A 16,222-nucleotide genomic window follows, 5' to 3' on the forward strand; every position below is an offset into this window, starting at 1 on the left:
AAGTCAGGATTACACAGAACTAGCAGATTCCACATTAAAGGAATAGAAGGCTTGGAATATTATATTCTGGAAGGCAAGGGAACTATATTTACAACCCAGAATGACCAATCCAGCAAAACTGAGCATATTCTTTCAGGAGGGAATGGTCATTTAATAAAATAAAGATGATGTCCAAGCATTCATGATGAAGAAACCAGACCTAAACAGAAAATTTGAGATACAAGGCTCAAGAGAAAAACAAAAAGATAAATAAGAAAGAAAAAATTTAAGGGGCTTGATAAGGTCAAACTGTTTATATTCCTACATGGAAATATATTTGTAACTCTTGAAATTTTTATCAGTCTAAGAACACTTAGGAGGAGTATAAATAGACAGGATATGGGAGTAAGTTGATTAGAATATTATGATATGAAAAAAGGGGCAAAAAGAGAATTGCATTGAGAAAAAAGGGAATGGAGAGGTAGAATGGGCTAAATTATCTTACCTAAAGAAGCATGAAACAACTATTATAGTGGAGGGGAAGATGAGGGTGGTGATGGGAAAAACTTATACCTTATTCTCATCATAATTGTTCTCAGAAAGGGAATAACCACCATACTCATTTGGGTACTGAATCCTATATTACCCTATAGAGGAGTAGGAGGGGAATAACACAAGGAGTAATAGAAGGGAGGAGGACATGGGGACTGGTGACTAAAAGCAAAACGCTTGTGAGTGCAGAGTGAAAGGAGAAAGAGCAGGATGAAAACAGAAATAAGATGGAGGGGAATGTTACAGTTGGTAAGCATAACTGTGATTGTAAACAGGATCAACTCACCCATAAAACAGAAGCAGACAGTAGAATAGATTAAAAACTAGAATTTTACTATATGTTGTTTACAAGAAACACATTTGAGCAGGGAGAAAATTACAGAGTAAAGGTAAGAGAAAAGAAGCAGAATTTATTGTGCTTCAACTGAAGTAAAAAAAAAAAAAGGCAGGAGTAGCAATCATGACTACAGACAAAACTAAAGCAAAATCAGATCTAATTAAAAGAGATAAAGAAGAAAACTACATCTTGATAAAAGGTACCATAGACTATGAAGTAACATCAATACTAAACACATATAAGCCAAATGATTCTTCAAATTTTTAATGGAGAAATTAAATGAGTTTCATGAGGAAATAGACAGTAAAACTGAACTAGTGGGGAATCTCAACTTTCCCTTCTCAGACCCAGATAAATTGAAACAAAAAAGAAACAAGAAAGAAGTAAAGGAAGTGAATAGCATTTTAGAAAAGTTATATTTCTCTGGAGAAAATTGAATGGAAATAAAAGGGAATATTCCTTCTTTTCAGTAGCACATGGCACTTACACAAAAACTGACCATGTATTGGGGTATAAACTCTTCATAATCAAACATAGAAAAGGAGAAATAATAAATGTATCCTTTTCAGATCATAAAACAATATCATAATCAATAAGGGTCCAGACAAATAAAAAATTAATTGGAAATTAAATAATCTAATTATTAAAAGGGGTAGGTCAAAGAACAAATCTTAGAAACAATAATTTCATTAGAGAGAATGGCAATGAGGAAACAACATATCAAAATTAATGGGTACAGCCAAAGCAATACTGCTTGTCAGTTTCAGGAAGGGGGAAGAAAGAATAGGGGGAGAATCATGAACCATGTAACCATGGAAAAAAATTTCTAAATAAAAAAAGTGGGGGAAAAGATTTTGCATAAACAAAACCAATGTTACCAAGATCAGAAGGGAAACAACAAACTGGTAAAAAAAAAAGTTATAGCAAATTTCTCTGATAAAGATCTAATTTCTCACATTTTTAGAGAACTAAATCATATTTACTAACTAGAAGTCATTCACCAGTTGACAAAATGGTCAAAGGATATGAACAACCAGTTTTCAGATAATGAAACCAAAGCTACCAATAATCGCATGAAAAATACTCTAAATTGCTCTTGATTAGAGAAATACAAATTAAGATAACTCTGAAGTGCCACTTAGCACCTAACAGCAGATTGGCCAATATGACAGTAAACTGATAAACGTTGGAGAAGATGTGACAAAAATGGGACACTGATACATTGTTGGTAGAGATGTAAACTAATCCAACCATCCTAGAAGGCAATTTGGAACTATGCCCAAAGGGCTATAAAACTGTGCATAGCCATTGATCCAGTAATACAGCTACGGGGGTCTATATCACAAAGAGATCATAAAAAAGGGGAAAGTACCTTCTTATACAAAAATACTTATAGCAGCTCTTTTTGTGATGGCAAAGAATTGGAAATTGAGGGAATATCCACCAATTGGGAAATGGCTGAATAAATTGTGATCCATGATCGTGATGGAAACTATTGTGTTGTAAGAAATGATGAGCAAGATGATTTCAGAAAAAAGCTGGAAATACCTACATGAACTGATACATAGTGAAATAAGCAGAACATTGTACACAGTAACGGCAATAGCATATCAAGATCAGACTTACCAAATCTCACCAATGCAATGATCCAGGACAATTCTGAAGGACTCATGACAAAGAATGCTATCCACCTCCAAAGAAAGAACCATCAATGTACAGAACAAAGAATACTATTTTTCACATATTTTTATTGGGGCATTCTGGTTTTATATGAGCATTCCCTTATAATATTGACCAATATGGAAATAATTTTTGTATGATAATACATGTATAACCCAGATCAAATTGCTTACCATCTCTCAGAGGGGTTAGGAAAGGTTTGGAAGGAGACAATTTGGATCTGCCAGAATGCTGGAAAACATATGTGCAAAACTGTTATTACATGTAATTGGGAAAATAAAATATTTCTTTTGAAAAAGTCAAGAATCTCAAGAGAAAATAAGGAAAAATAGAGGAATGAAGGGGATCCTAAACATTTCCTGATCTCCAACTACCCTATTTTGTTATTAAAGAATATAAAATTTAATCAATAGAACAAACATGGTAAGCAAGACCAGAAGCAACAGAAAATTACAGCCTAATGTTAAATAAACCATAAAACAAAATACGAATGCAAGGATTCTCTTTTCTACAGAAACAGCTAGAAAAAAAATAGAAAGGAAATTGGCAGAAATAGGTTTAGAAAAACATCTTACATTATATATAACATGAAACAAAACCCTCTTAGTTAATATGACCTAAATATAAGAAATTCACATTTAAAAATCAGAAAATAGTATGACAAAAAATAGAGGAAATTATAAAAAGCTAATAAACAATTTTTATTATATAAAATGTAAAAGCTTCCCACAAATAATATCAATGCATCAAAGAAAAGAGGGTGTCAAAAACACCAAATATTTCTAAGAAAAAAGAATGATATCAAAAACTAGGCTTCTTCCTTAGAGACTTATCTGAAAGTCATATTGCACTTCCCAAAAGATAAGTGAATATTTTAAAAATAGCAAAACTTCTAACAACCATGTGAATGACTATTACAAATCACTATAATGAGAAATTCAAACTCTGACACTTCAACTCACATCCATCAAAATGGAAAAGATGGCAAATGATGAATGGGTAAAATCTGGAATATTAGGCACACCTAGTGATGCTGTAAGTTAGTTCAATTATTCTGGAAAACAATTTCAAACTAAAAAAATTTCATTAAAGTATACATGCCTTTTTAGCTGAGAAATACCAATGCTACAGATTTCCACAAAGATGAGGACTGAAAAACCTCTGGATGTGGCACTTAAAGAGGTTGCTGGTAACCTTAAGAAAGCATTTTCAATGAAGTGATAAAAGGTCAGAAGCCAAACTTTTGGGGACTTAGGTGAGTGAGAAAGAGGAGAAACAATGAGTGCTGATAGTTTGTTCTAGACTTTGGAGTGAAGAAGAAAAACTTGGGATGACAACTTGAGGAAATGGTGAGGTCAAGGGAAAGCTTTTAAGAATAGGGGAGATCTGACTATGTCTATAGGCAGCAGGGAAAAAGTCAGTGTTAACAAGAAAAATAACTAAAAACTGGATAGTGGTAGTGGAAACAATTTGCTAGAGAAAACGGGAAAAACAGGATTAAAGACATAAGTGGAAGGGTTGGCCTTGCTAAGGAAATGATGCCTCTTCATCAGAGACTAGACAGAGGAAGAAAGCCCAGAGAACAGTATAAAGCTGTGTTAAGATGAAGAATAGGGGAGAAAAGGAAGAGGAATGTAAACGGCCTCTATTTTTCTCAGAAAACTATGAATCAAGGACATCTGTTGAGAGGGTGAGGTGAAGATTGGTGTTAAAGGTATGAGAGGAATAGGGGGATTTGCTTTGCAGAGAGAGCCAAGAGATTAGAGAACCCAAATTTGTAGTGCACCTAGTCCACATGGTTGTATGACTTCCTCCACCATCATTCAGCAGTCAACAAATAAAATAGAGAATGCAAAATATGGTAACAATAGTAACAATAAAAGGATAGGACAAGATGATAAGGGATTTAGGCATGGAAGATACTATGTATCAAAACAGGCTAATTATAAATTCAAGACTAGGAAGAAAAGAAAGTAGAAGCCAGAGCAGGGGTAGCCTGGAAGAGCACTGATGGTTTATCAATCATAATACCCCCAAAATAGTAAGACAGTATAAGAAGTAGTACAAAAGATGACTTACTGGTGGTAATAAATGATCAGAAAAAAAAAAAAACCTATCATGGCATGATAATGATAGAAAGGGATAATACACAGTCAGCCCAAGTATAAGGCTGGTTTCCCTTGAAATATAAAACAACCAAAAATACAAGAAAGCTTTTAGCATATTCAAGGTGATCCAAATGAAACTGAAAATGTATAAGGGACGGGCAAAATTATAGACTTACAAATTAGAAGGAAACTTAGTCGCATCTTAGGAAAGTGGTTCTCACAGGTGAAAAAATTGAGAGGTTTAGTGACTTCCCCTAAGATCACTCAAGGTTGTACAAATTAGGGCCAAGATTTAAGCCGATTTTCTCTGATTCCAAATTCAGTTACTTTTCCAAGTACCACATGGTTCCAAATATAGGTGAGAATTGAATAGGATGAGAAGGTATGAATGAGTAAAACCAATGCAAAAGTATTAAGTTATTACTATATGCTAAGACAACATGCACCACTGGAGGAAGGGGTCAATTAGAAAAGATTATGGATCAATTGAAAAATAAAGTACAGGTAGTATTGAGGAATCTAAGTTTCCAATGGAACAATGAACCTAGAAGCTTTTTTTTTAATTAAGAGGACAGAAACTAGGAAAATTTTTAAATGTCATTTTCTGCAAAAAAAAAATCTTTTTGAAACATTCACAGAAAAAATATTGATGTCTACAGTTGCTGGAAATTTTTTCAATAAAAACCTAAATGCTTGTGAAAATAAAATTAAAACAAAACATCTTAAAATTAAGTCAAATTTTATAAAATGCAAATTTTTTTCCAGAGAAATTCATTTGAGATCATTTTGATAGCAAATATCAACAATGCCTGAAAGTTATACTATCCCAATATGGAAAATAAGAGGCAGTTTTTAAAATTGCCTCCAGTTCCAGCTGACCGAATATAAGTAATTTTGTTAAAGCTAAGAGAAACAGTCAACATGTGTCCAATAAGATAAGTCAACCTACCTGAAAAACTCTTCTTTTCCATTTCATGTCCTTTTAAGTTATGATGTGAAGAAAGAGTTTGTTTTGATTCTTCTTTCTTAAGTTTCCTTTCTTTATCTTTTTCTCTGTCTTTCCCTCGGTGATATTTTTCCTTCTCAGACTCTTGTTCACGGTGTTTGTCTTTGTTTTTTTCTCTTTCTCTTGGTTCTTTTCTCTTTTCTTTTTGTTTGTCTCTGTCTCTCTCACTATAATTACTCCTTCCAGTTTCTTTATTCATGTGGCTGTCTCTTTCACTTATCCTTTCTCCTCTGTTTTTCAGGATTTCCCTGTCTTGATCTTTGTGCTTATATTCTTTGTAATCATACAAATCACTCATTTCTGAATCTCTGTGTATTTTCTTTTCCCTGTGTTTCTTTTCTTCTTTTTGTAATTCTGACTGTGATGCCTAGAATGAGTCAAGAAAAAAAAAAAGATGCTATTTTCTTACACTAGAAAATTAGTCTTTACCCTTTTAAAGGACCCAAAGTTTATCTTATATTGGGTAAGAATCCTTATGGTCCTTCAAAGGACAATAACCACAGCATCCACCCATAGACATAAATCAGAATATATACATTCAAATCAATTTCTTTCTAACCTCAGCAAGATGAAGGCCTAAATCAATTATTTTAAGACTTCAAAGTATTTGGATCATACTATTTCATATATATTATAGATACCAAATAATCTTGTATGTCATAAATATTCATATTAGTATAATACAACTAACCTATACTGCTTAATTTTCTTATATATGTCGCTCCAAACACCCATTTCTGTCTGTCTATCTTGCCTCCCACTGAAAATCAAAGTTTGAACCCTCTTTTTGTTATCACTCTTAACATTTTCATCTTCTTATTGCAGCCTACCAGTGGTACCACCAACAAGTGCTATTACTATGACAAAAACTGATTCTATCTAGTTCTGGACATTCATCCCCAGTTTTTGTTTCATAAACTATAAATAAATGATGTGGCCATAGGACCAAGTTATCAGGCACCTGATGGCAATCTGCTAGTTGTTCTGGGGATTCTAGTTATAGAATCTTAAACAGCTTCAACACTACTCAATCTGAAAGCAAAGTTCTTAAAAGAAAGCTATTTTTCTATTTATTTCTATATGATATGCCATCCTCCACTTCAAAAAACTAATAGAAACTAGAGGAAGGTCTGATTTATTCAATCATTACAATTATTGGGAGTATGAGTATAGAGCAAGAACTCCCCAACAAAATGGGATATGTAAGTTCCTATCATTGAGACCCCTGCCGCAGACTCGTTCTCAGCCCCATGCTTTTAACCCTAGTCCTAAAACTCATTTAAAAACATATAAAAACCTAAAAGTAGGTGCTGTGTCATCTAAGACAGTCAACTCACAGTGGAATATATACTAATGAACCAAATAAAGTTATCAGTAAAAACAATTCAGAAATTAAATGAATCTTCATTTAAATCTTTGAAACATTACCCGAAGGTATTTCTTAAGGTCATCAGTTTTCCAAGTGTCATCTTTAGATCTTCTCTGAAAAGAAAAATAAAGTAAAATTGTGTGAAGGAATTTAGAATGAGCTATTTGGGCAATACTTTAGTTTGCAAATTTTCTTCTGTCTCATTCATATCTTTAGAAATGTATAGTGTTGAGTATTGTTATCCCAGAAGTACATTCAGGACATATATCAGAGAGAATTCTCAAGAAAAATAATAAAATCTAAAAGGGAGCTTACAGTTGAATGGACTATGTCAGCAAAGAGTTATGCTAGAAATATGTATATATACACACATGCATGTACATACAAATAAAAGAGATTAATAACTTCTAGTGTGTATATAGATGAAAACAGTAAAAAAATTTTGAAACTATGAGTGTCACAAAAAGAAATGCTATGTACTATATGTATATATGTACATAGTATATAGACTTTTTGATATATATAGTATATAGCCCCTTTTATTTTGTAACACTGAGCCACATTTTTCACTGTTTTCCCAAGTTCATCTTCTTACTGAAGTCACCAAGTATAAAGGTATGTGTTGATTTAATTTGGAAGACAAACATTTAAATTTCTTTTATAATTTCTCTACTTTTATAAGCATTGATTAAGTGCATACTGTTGTGATGTCACTGTACTAGGTTCTAGGGATACAAAATCAAGAATGAAATAACCCCCCTGCCCTCAAGGTTTTAACATTCTATTGGGAGAGGTAATCTTGCACATATTAGGTAGATATAAAAAAATATAAAAGGTGACTGGCACTTGAAGTTCGGAAAGGCATAAGTGGTAGTTATCTCTAAATGGTAGCATTTGCTTATTCATTGTAAAATGAAATAATCAATTGTATGAAAAAATGTTTTCAGAATTTTTTAAAGCTGTATTGATGCTTTTTTGTTTTTAATTCCCTCTCTACCATCACCCCTCCTTGCCCCATGACAATTCTCTTCTAACAGATATTTTTTAAATTCAGAAAAAAATCAACATTCTGTCTCTGGTAGTACATGCAACATTATACACCCACAGACTTCTACCTCTTTATTGAAAGGAGGGAGGTGAAATTTTTTTCATCTCTTTTCTAGGGTCAAACGTGGTAATTTTAATTGTATCATGTTTACTCTTTTTTTTAATTGTACTTTCTTTGTATATTGTTGTTATTATATAAATTTCCTATTTCTCCCTCCTGAAAGGTTTCTTACTTTCTTTTGGCACAGGACAAAACCAACTCCAGAAATACTTATTTGCTTTATCAAGGAAAATCTGCAAGCTGACTACATATTTAATTTAAAATTCTTTACAATTTTTGGTTTCCTTTATAGCCAGAATGTCAATAATGATGTAGTTCAATCTAATTCAACAAATATAGCCACCAGAGCCATTCTCCAAAAGACAAATGATCAAAAGACAAACACTTTTCAAAAGAAGAGAAGCAAACTATAAAAGACCACATGAAAATACCAAGAGAAATTAAAATTAGAACTGAAGTTTCACCTCATCTCACCTCACCATAAATGATTGACAAAGATAAATATGTGAATAGTAGTAGATGTTGGAAGGATTGTAGGAAGTTTTGGTATTACTATAAAGTGGTCTAACTCTTGTGGATTTCGATTTACAATTATTTAAGGAAAGTGACTAACTTGTTCAGACCTTCTGACACAGAAGAAAGGTCTGTTATATACCAAGATATTCATAGCAGTATTCTGCAGAGACAGCTAGATGACATAACAAATAGAATACTGGATCTCAAATCAGGGAGGCCTGAGTGCAAATTAAGCCTCAGTAATTTATTAGCTGAATGATCCTGGGCAAGTTAATTAAGTTCTGTTGTTTCCTGATCTGAAAAATAACAGATTTGAACAACAGTACCTATCTCTCAGGGACACTGTGAGGATAAAAATAAATTATATTTATAAGGTACTTATAATGCATGGTGATTGGAACATAATAGTACTTAATAAAGGCTAGTTACATTCCCCATTTCAAAAAGTAAAGAATGGAAACAAAATTGGATCTCTTCCATTGGGAAATGAAAAAACTACAGTATACACATTTGATGAAATACCCTGGCACAGCAAGAAATTATAAATAGAAGAAATCTGGAGAAATATGAGAGGATTTACATGAACTTGATACAAAGCAAAATAAGCAGAACCAAGAAAACAATGACTGTAAGGAAGAAAATGACTCACTCAAAGGAAATTGAACTCCTGAGCAATGGGAACAACCAATGAAGACAGAGAAGAGATGATAAAGCATCTCCCTCAGAGCTGAGAAGTGGAGGTACTAGGACAAAATACAGCAGATGTTTTTGCTGAGTTGTTTTTCTTTGTCACAAGAAAGACTTTGGAGTTGGGGGAAGGTCATGGAAATTGGAGATAACTGGGATGTCATAAGGAAAGGCATCCCCAAAAATTTTCTTGAGAAGTAGCTAGGTGCCAGGTTGAGTGAATATAGCACCAGGTATGGAGTTGGGAGGACCTAGGTTCAAATCTATCCTCAGATACTTCCTAGCTATGTGTCACTGATAAAGTCACTTAACTCCATTTGCCTTGCCCTTCTGTCTTAAGAATTATTACTATGACAGGAAATAAGGGTTTGAAAATTTACACTGGGTAAATATAAATTGTGAATTATAATTTCAACATAATAATAGGAGAACAAAGCTATCATCTTTAAAAATCAGGAAAAGAAATACAATATGGAATTGAAGGTCATAAATAAGAGGCCATCACTAATCAATAGAATAGAAGAGCAGTCTAATAACAGCACCAAATTATCAAACACTAAGGCTGATAAGTGAAAAATACAATATATAAATTAAGATTCTTTGAGATTTTGTGACTTCATCCGTAAGAATATTTTTTCCATCAACACAGATCAGAGTTTCTTTACCTCTTAAGAGAAAGTCATTATAAGATGCTATGGCAGACAATCTTCTGGGGATGAAGCCCTTTCCATTTAGCTAGATCAGCAATCCCCAAACTTTTTCCATTCAGGACCTTGGACTCTTAAAATATATTTAACTCCCCCTATTCACTCAAAGAGCTTTTATTTACATGAGTTACATCTATAGATATTTACTAAATTAGAAATTAAAGTGAATAAGATATTAAAATATGCATTTATTAAATAACTTAATAATAAACCTATTACATATTAATTAAATGGCTTTTTATGAAAAATAACTATTTCCCACCAAAATAGTAAGAAAACTGATACTGTTTAATTATTTTTTCAGGTTTTTTAAATATTGGGATTAATATGAAGACAGCTAGATTTTCATTTCTGCCTCGGCATTCAATCTGTTGCAATATGCTATTTTAATCACAATAAGTGAAGAAAATCTGGCTTCAAACAGCTATAGTTGGGAAGGGGAGGAGTATTTCAGTAGGCAAATAATATCTCATTAGTATTATGAAAATAGTTTTGACCATAGGGATCCTCTGAAAGTTCTTAGGCCACACGTTGAGAATCTCTAAGTTAGACTGTTCTTCAGTACACCACATCTTGTTAAGCCCTTCAGGATTCTTAAGGGGCCTGCCAAAGCTTGTCACTATTGTAGCTTTCAGAGGCCCAGGTCAACTGGGCACCAAGATGACTTATCAACGTAGAATCTTAGTGCTGAATGAATTAATAGGTAAATATTTTTAGCCAAGCACTGGAGTTATCTGTATTCTACAAGACTAGAAATTCAGTGAAGACAAAGATAAGAATCTTAATCTAAATTCTCTATTTCCCTTACTACTTAATAGTGTTCTACTCCTAAAGAGTATTTATTTAATGAAATGAATAAATGGGAAAAGAATGTATTAAGCTCTTATTATTTGTAAAGCACTGAGCTAAGCATTAGAAATGCAAATAGAAAAGCAAAGATAGTCCCTTCTCTCTAGAAATTCACATTTTAATACAGAGATAACACATATAGATTTCAATTTCAAATCAGAATTAATTTAAAATGACCCTAATAATAATAGCTAATATTTATATAGTATTTTTTTTATGTCAGACACTGTGCTAAGCATTGTACAATGATTTCATTTCGAAACAACCTTGGGAGTTAGATGCTAAATTATTCCCAATTTACAACTGAGAAAACTGAAGAAAACAGAAATTAAGTGACTTTCCCAGGGATAAACAGCTGTGTGTGTATCTGAGGACAAATTTAATTCAGGTCTTCAGACTGGGTGCTCTACTATATACCACTCAGCTGAAGATAGGTGCTTTTTTTTTTTCTTGGATTAAGACAGTACTTTAATTCAACTTAGAACTGAACATTTTTTTTAAACCCTTACCTTCAGTCTTGGAGTCAACCCTGTGTATTGGCTCCACGGCAGAAGAGTGGTAAGGGTAGGCAATGGGGGTCAAGTGACTTGCCCAAGGTCACACAGCTGAGAAGTGTCTGAGGCCAGATTTGAACCTAGGACCTCCTGTCTCTAGGCCTGGCTCTCAATCCACTGACTACCCAGCTGCCCTGGAACTGAACATTTTTGGGGAGGAGGAATCCTTTCTGTAGTTTTCATGTTCTTACATGAAAAGTTATATTACACACTGAAAAAATGAGTAATTTTACAGTGCTTTAAGATTTGCAAAGCTCTTTACATGTTATCTCATTTAAATCCTCATCATCACCCTAGGAAGGCACTATAGGTATTAGTATCTATATTTTACAGATGAGAAAATTGAGTTCAAAGAAGTTTCAGCTTGGTCTGGGTCACACACAGCTCATCTTAAGGGGTAAAATTTAAAGCCAGGCCTCTCCTATCTCCATATCTATAGCTTTTTATATACAATTATGTATTATGTATGTATGTCTCATATACAATTATGGTAATCTTGATTATTTTTTAAGTCACATATGAAGAACTTAAATTTAAGATTGCTAGAGTATGCATATAAATAACGTAATTCTCAAAATGAAATCTTGGTAAATCATTACTATAAGCATGGAGGCATCATTACTCTCTTGCATTTTGGCTTCCTACCTCACCTTTCAAGTGAAACTGCTCTCTCCAAAATAAATCAAGAATCTCAACTGCCAAATGCTTTCCCCACCTCCCCATCCTCATCCTTCTTAACTTATCTGATGCAGTTGACACACTGGACCTCCCTTCTCCTTACTATATGCTCTCATCTCTCTGGATCTTTATGACACTACTTTTTCAAGATTCTCTTAACCTGCCTGGCTGATCCTTGACTGGTTCGTTATTCCTAATAGGGGCTCTAATTGTGACTGTACTCCAAGTCTCTGTCCTGAGGATATTTCTCGTCTCTATCTAAATTCTTTCTCTTTAGTTTTTAAAAGCCTATTCAAGTGTCTGCAGCAAGTGGCTCACACTTTCTAGCTGTGTGGCTCTGAACAAGTCACTAGATTCCGATTGCCTAGCCCTTACTGCTGTTCTGCCTTAGAACCAATAAGTTGGTTCTAAGAGAAGGTAAGGGATTTTTTAAAAGTTATGATGTATTTTCAACAATTTTTTTTTAATTTTGAGTTCCAAATTCTCTCCCTTCCTCTCTCTAACCTCTCTCCCACCATGGAGGCAATACATCAACCAAATATGTGAAATCACACAAAACATATTTCTATATTAACTATGTCCAAAGAAAATTAAACTGAAGAAATCATACTTTAATTTGCACTCAGGAATTTTTTCTAACTTTTTAATTTTACATCCCAAGAACCTACCACAGCTCCTTACAAGGCAGTCCCCACATAATAAATGTTTGCAGATTGACTGATAATGGTTTATCTATATTTGTCAACTAATAGTTCCTGGGAAGCCTATAGGATTGAGTATAAGGTTTGGAACTAGAAACCTAGGTTTGAATTCTGCCTCTGGCACAGGTGTGACCAGGGGTAAAATCACTTAATTTCTCTAAGCCTGTTTCCCCAAGTGTAAATTGGGGTTAATAATACTTGTGGAAACTATTTCCCAAAGGTGTACACGTGCTGACTCATGCAAAGCACTTTACAAACCTTTACACGCCATCTAAATGGCAGTTGCTCTGTTTATAAATTCAAGAATCTGATTTTCAACAAAATACCACGTGATTTGGAAAATGCACAGGAATGAGCTTTGGATTCACCTTTATCAAACTCTTAGATATAGAAGGGCAGAAAGCAAACCTTTGCTATTAAAAAAAAAAGATGTTTTTAAAAGATACCTTTTTGAGTAAAACATATGACATCGCTTATAACATATATATATGGGTATGTGATTTGGGGTTTAGGCTTTTGAAAATAGCTCTATAGCAAAAATGGATAATATGGAAATAGGTATCAAGTGATAACATTTCTACAAGTGGAATTGCTTGTCGGTTCTGGGAGGGGGGAGAGTAAAGAGGGGAGAAAAAGAAAATGAATCAGGTAAACATGGAAAAATATTTAAAAATAAAACTTTAAAATAAATAAATAAAAGAACACGTTTTTGTACTGTAAGCAAAAGCAAACTCAGAATGAGAGCTACTAGATTCTATAGGGCAGGTCTAGGGACCACTGGAGGACAGGGAGTAGACAGGTAGATCTTTTTAAGATCTGAGAACGGTTTCATGTAAGAAATGAGTGACTGCCCAGATCCTTCCCTGAGTCTTCCTCTCTGCATCATTCCAATCCCATTTTTTAAAAAGCGTCTCCCGGGGGTGAAATTGGCAACACGTGTAAGACACCAGCAGGCTCTTAAACTGGAGGCTTTGCTAACGCTTCTTTGAGGCGAGAAAAGACTGAAAGGGCAAAGACTTGAGACACAAGAACCGCTGGACTCCAGTGGCTCTTGGAAGGAGGCCCCAAAGTGTTCTCCCAGGCGCACCCCCGACGCCCTCCCTGCACTGACCTTTCCTGACTCCATCATTCTCCTCAAGCCTACACCTCGTTTTCTCCTCGCTCCTGGGAGGACAATGAATTCGATGGTTTGGATCCAGAAAATAAAAAACTCTACGAAAGATACAACTAGGCCCCCGTTGGGTAACCCTGGCTTCTCCTGTTCCACCAGGCGCTTGCGCAGAGGCCACTCCGAGAGACCTAGGCGCGCGTCTCCTTTCTCCCTAGCAACGGTCAGGCAGAAGCAGGAGATGGCCGAGCGATTGAGCGATCTAGTTCACCCCCTCCAATCCAACCCTCCTCCTCCCTCCTCCCAACCAGGGAGGTTCGATTTCCTCTTCTCTGAAGGCTCAATTGCTTGGAGGTTTGATGGGCCAAACGGGGCTGTGGCCTCATTGTTAGGGTTTTTCAAGAGTTTGCAAATTCTCTCAGGAGTTGGTCTATCTATCCCCAATCGATACCTTTAAACACAACACAGACACGGGAAACTTAGCGAGAAGGGAAGTAAGAACGAACCTTTAGGGATTACTGGAATAAGAGGATCTGGTGTTCGTTTTAGTCCTTAATCTCCTAGCAGTAAGTACTTGGATGTCAGTTTATCTTGTATGAAATTCTTTACACAATTCCGCTTTCACCTCTAAATACCAGAAACGACAGTTCATATTTCTGGAGCCAGTAACTGGTTGTGTAAAAGGCAATGAAGTAGGAGGCAGAAAACTGACCTGTGCTCTGGTCCTGATTCTTCCACTTGCTAGACCAACTAGGTTGTTTTTCAGCTTTTCAGACGTGTCGGACTCTTCGTGATCCTATTTAGGGTTTTCTTGGCAAATATTCTTAAGTGGTTTGCCATTTATTTCTGTAGATTTCCGGGTGAGGAAACTGAGGCAAACAGTTACTATCTTTTGATTTGTGAACTTAGAGAAGTCTCTAAAGCTCAATGAATTTCGATTTCCACATAAGGGGTAACTTTAAGAATAATGCTCTAACATTCACGGGTTATTGTAAAGATAAAATAAAATAGATATGTGGAAGAAGGTCTTTAAAAGTCTCTAAACCAGTATCTTGGAGAAAGAAATGTTTCTTCCTGATCATGCTATTTTTTCCTGTGGTTCCTTATGGAAGGAAATTTATTGGAAAATCATCATGCAGCTAATATACTATAAAGCTTAGCAAATCCTAAAATGAAAGTAGGTTTTAGGTTTGCAATTGCTAATAAAAATATGATCAATGTTGTTTAAAATGTGCTTTTGAAATAATTCAGCTATTTGTAGATTTTTTAAAACTTGCCTCATAAATACAATATGAATATTCTCAATGTAAGCCATTATAAATGTTTTCAATAATCAACTACTAGAGTTTGTAGATTTAAAAAAGAAAGCTAAACTATATCCCTTCTAGCCTTTCCAGTAATAGATAATTTTTAACTACATTTCTGGAAAATTAATTTTGAATTTATTAATATACATGTATATGTGTATATTAACATATTAACTAACATATAACATGTTAGTTAAGTTAGCTGCCTTCACTTAAATATTTTCCCCAAGGGAAAGAACAACCTATTCTCTAATGATCCAGACTTGATTTGAAAGCAAAGAGGGAGAACAGAACCTCTAGCAAAACCAAAAACCTTCCTGCTGGCACTAGCTTAACTATGTCAATGGCATTTACAAGAGAAATATGTAGAGAAACCCCTTTGTTTTCTACTATTCAGTGACCTGGACTGGATCTTCCTAAAACAAAGGCAAGAAACTTTTGGTCCTATACAAAAGGCCTAGCCCTGGAAGGTAAATGACCCTAGTTCTGGGTACACTGACTTGCTTTGTTCTGCTAGACAAGCCCCTTCCCTTCTGAACTTCAGTTTCTTTGTGTATAGCATTAAAGGATTAGACTAGATGAATTCTGAAATTTCTTTTAACCCAGGAAAGAAGAAAAAAAGGGGAAAGTGGGGTTGGAGAAACCTTAGATCTAGTTTTAGCTTTCTCTATGCTGTTTATGCTGTTTGTGGGGCAGATAGGTGATACAGTAGAGTGCTGGGCCTGGAGTCAAGAATACTCATCTTCCCAAGTACAAATCTGGCTTCAGACATTTACTAGCTCTGTGACCCTGGACAAGTCACTTAACCTTGTTAAACCTGTTTAGTTTCCTCATCTGTAAAATGAGTTGGAGAAAGGAATGGCAAACCGTTGAAGTGTCTTCAGGAAAACCCAAAAGTAATATCACATCACAAAGAGTCAGATATGACTGAAAAACAACTCTTTTCAAATTCCTGTTACAAGATTCAAAGAAATTA

At 34.6% G+C, this 16,222-nt stretch overlaps 1 protein-coding gene across 1 annotated transcript in view; it reads right to left on the reverse strand.

Moving 5' to 3' along the window:
• DYNC2I1 (dynein 2 intermediate chain 1) overlaps nt 1–14,109 on the reverse strand; it is a 109,089-nt gene extending 94,980 nt beyond the window's left edge. The window contains exons 1-3 of the mRNA XM_044678955.1: nt 13,943–14,109; nt 7,091–7,144; nt 5,606–6,029 (exon numbers count right to left, since the gene is read on the reverse strand). Coding sequence (XP_044534890.1) covers nt 5,606–6,029; nt 7,091–7,144; nt 13,943–13,960 — 496 coding nt within the window. The 5' untranslated portion in view covers nt 13,961–14,109. The remainder of the gene's footprint in view (nt 1–5,605; nt 6,030–7,090; nt 7,145–13,942) is intronic.
• Between the last annotated feature and the right edge of the window lie 2,113 nt (nt 14,110–16,222).

Source organism: Gracilinanus agilis, chromosome 5 (assembly GCF_016433145.1).
Source record: "Gracilinanus agilis isolate LMUSP501 chromosome 5, AgileGrace, whole genome shotgun sequence".
In the NCBI taxonomy this organism is placed as follows: Eukaryota; Metazoa; Chordata; class Mammalia; order Didelphimorphia; family Didelphidae; genus Gracilinanus; species Gracilinanus agilis.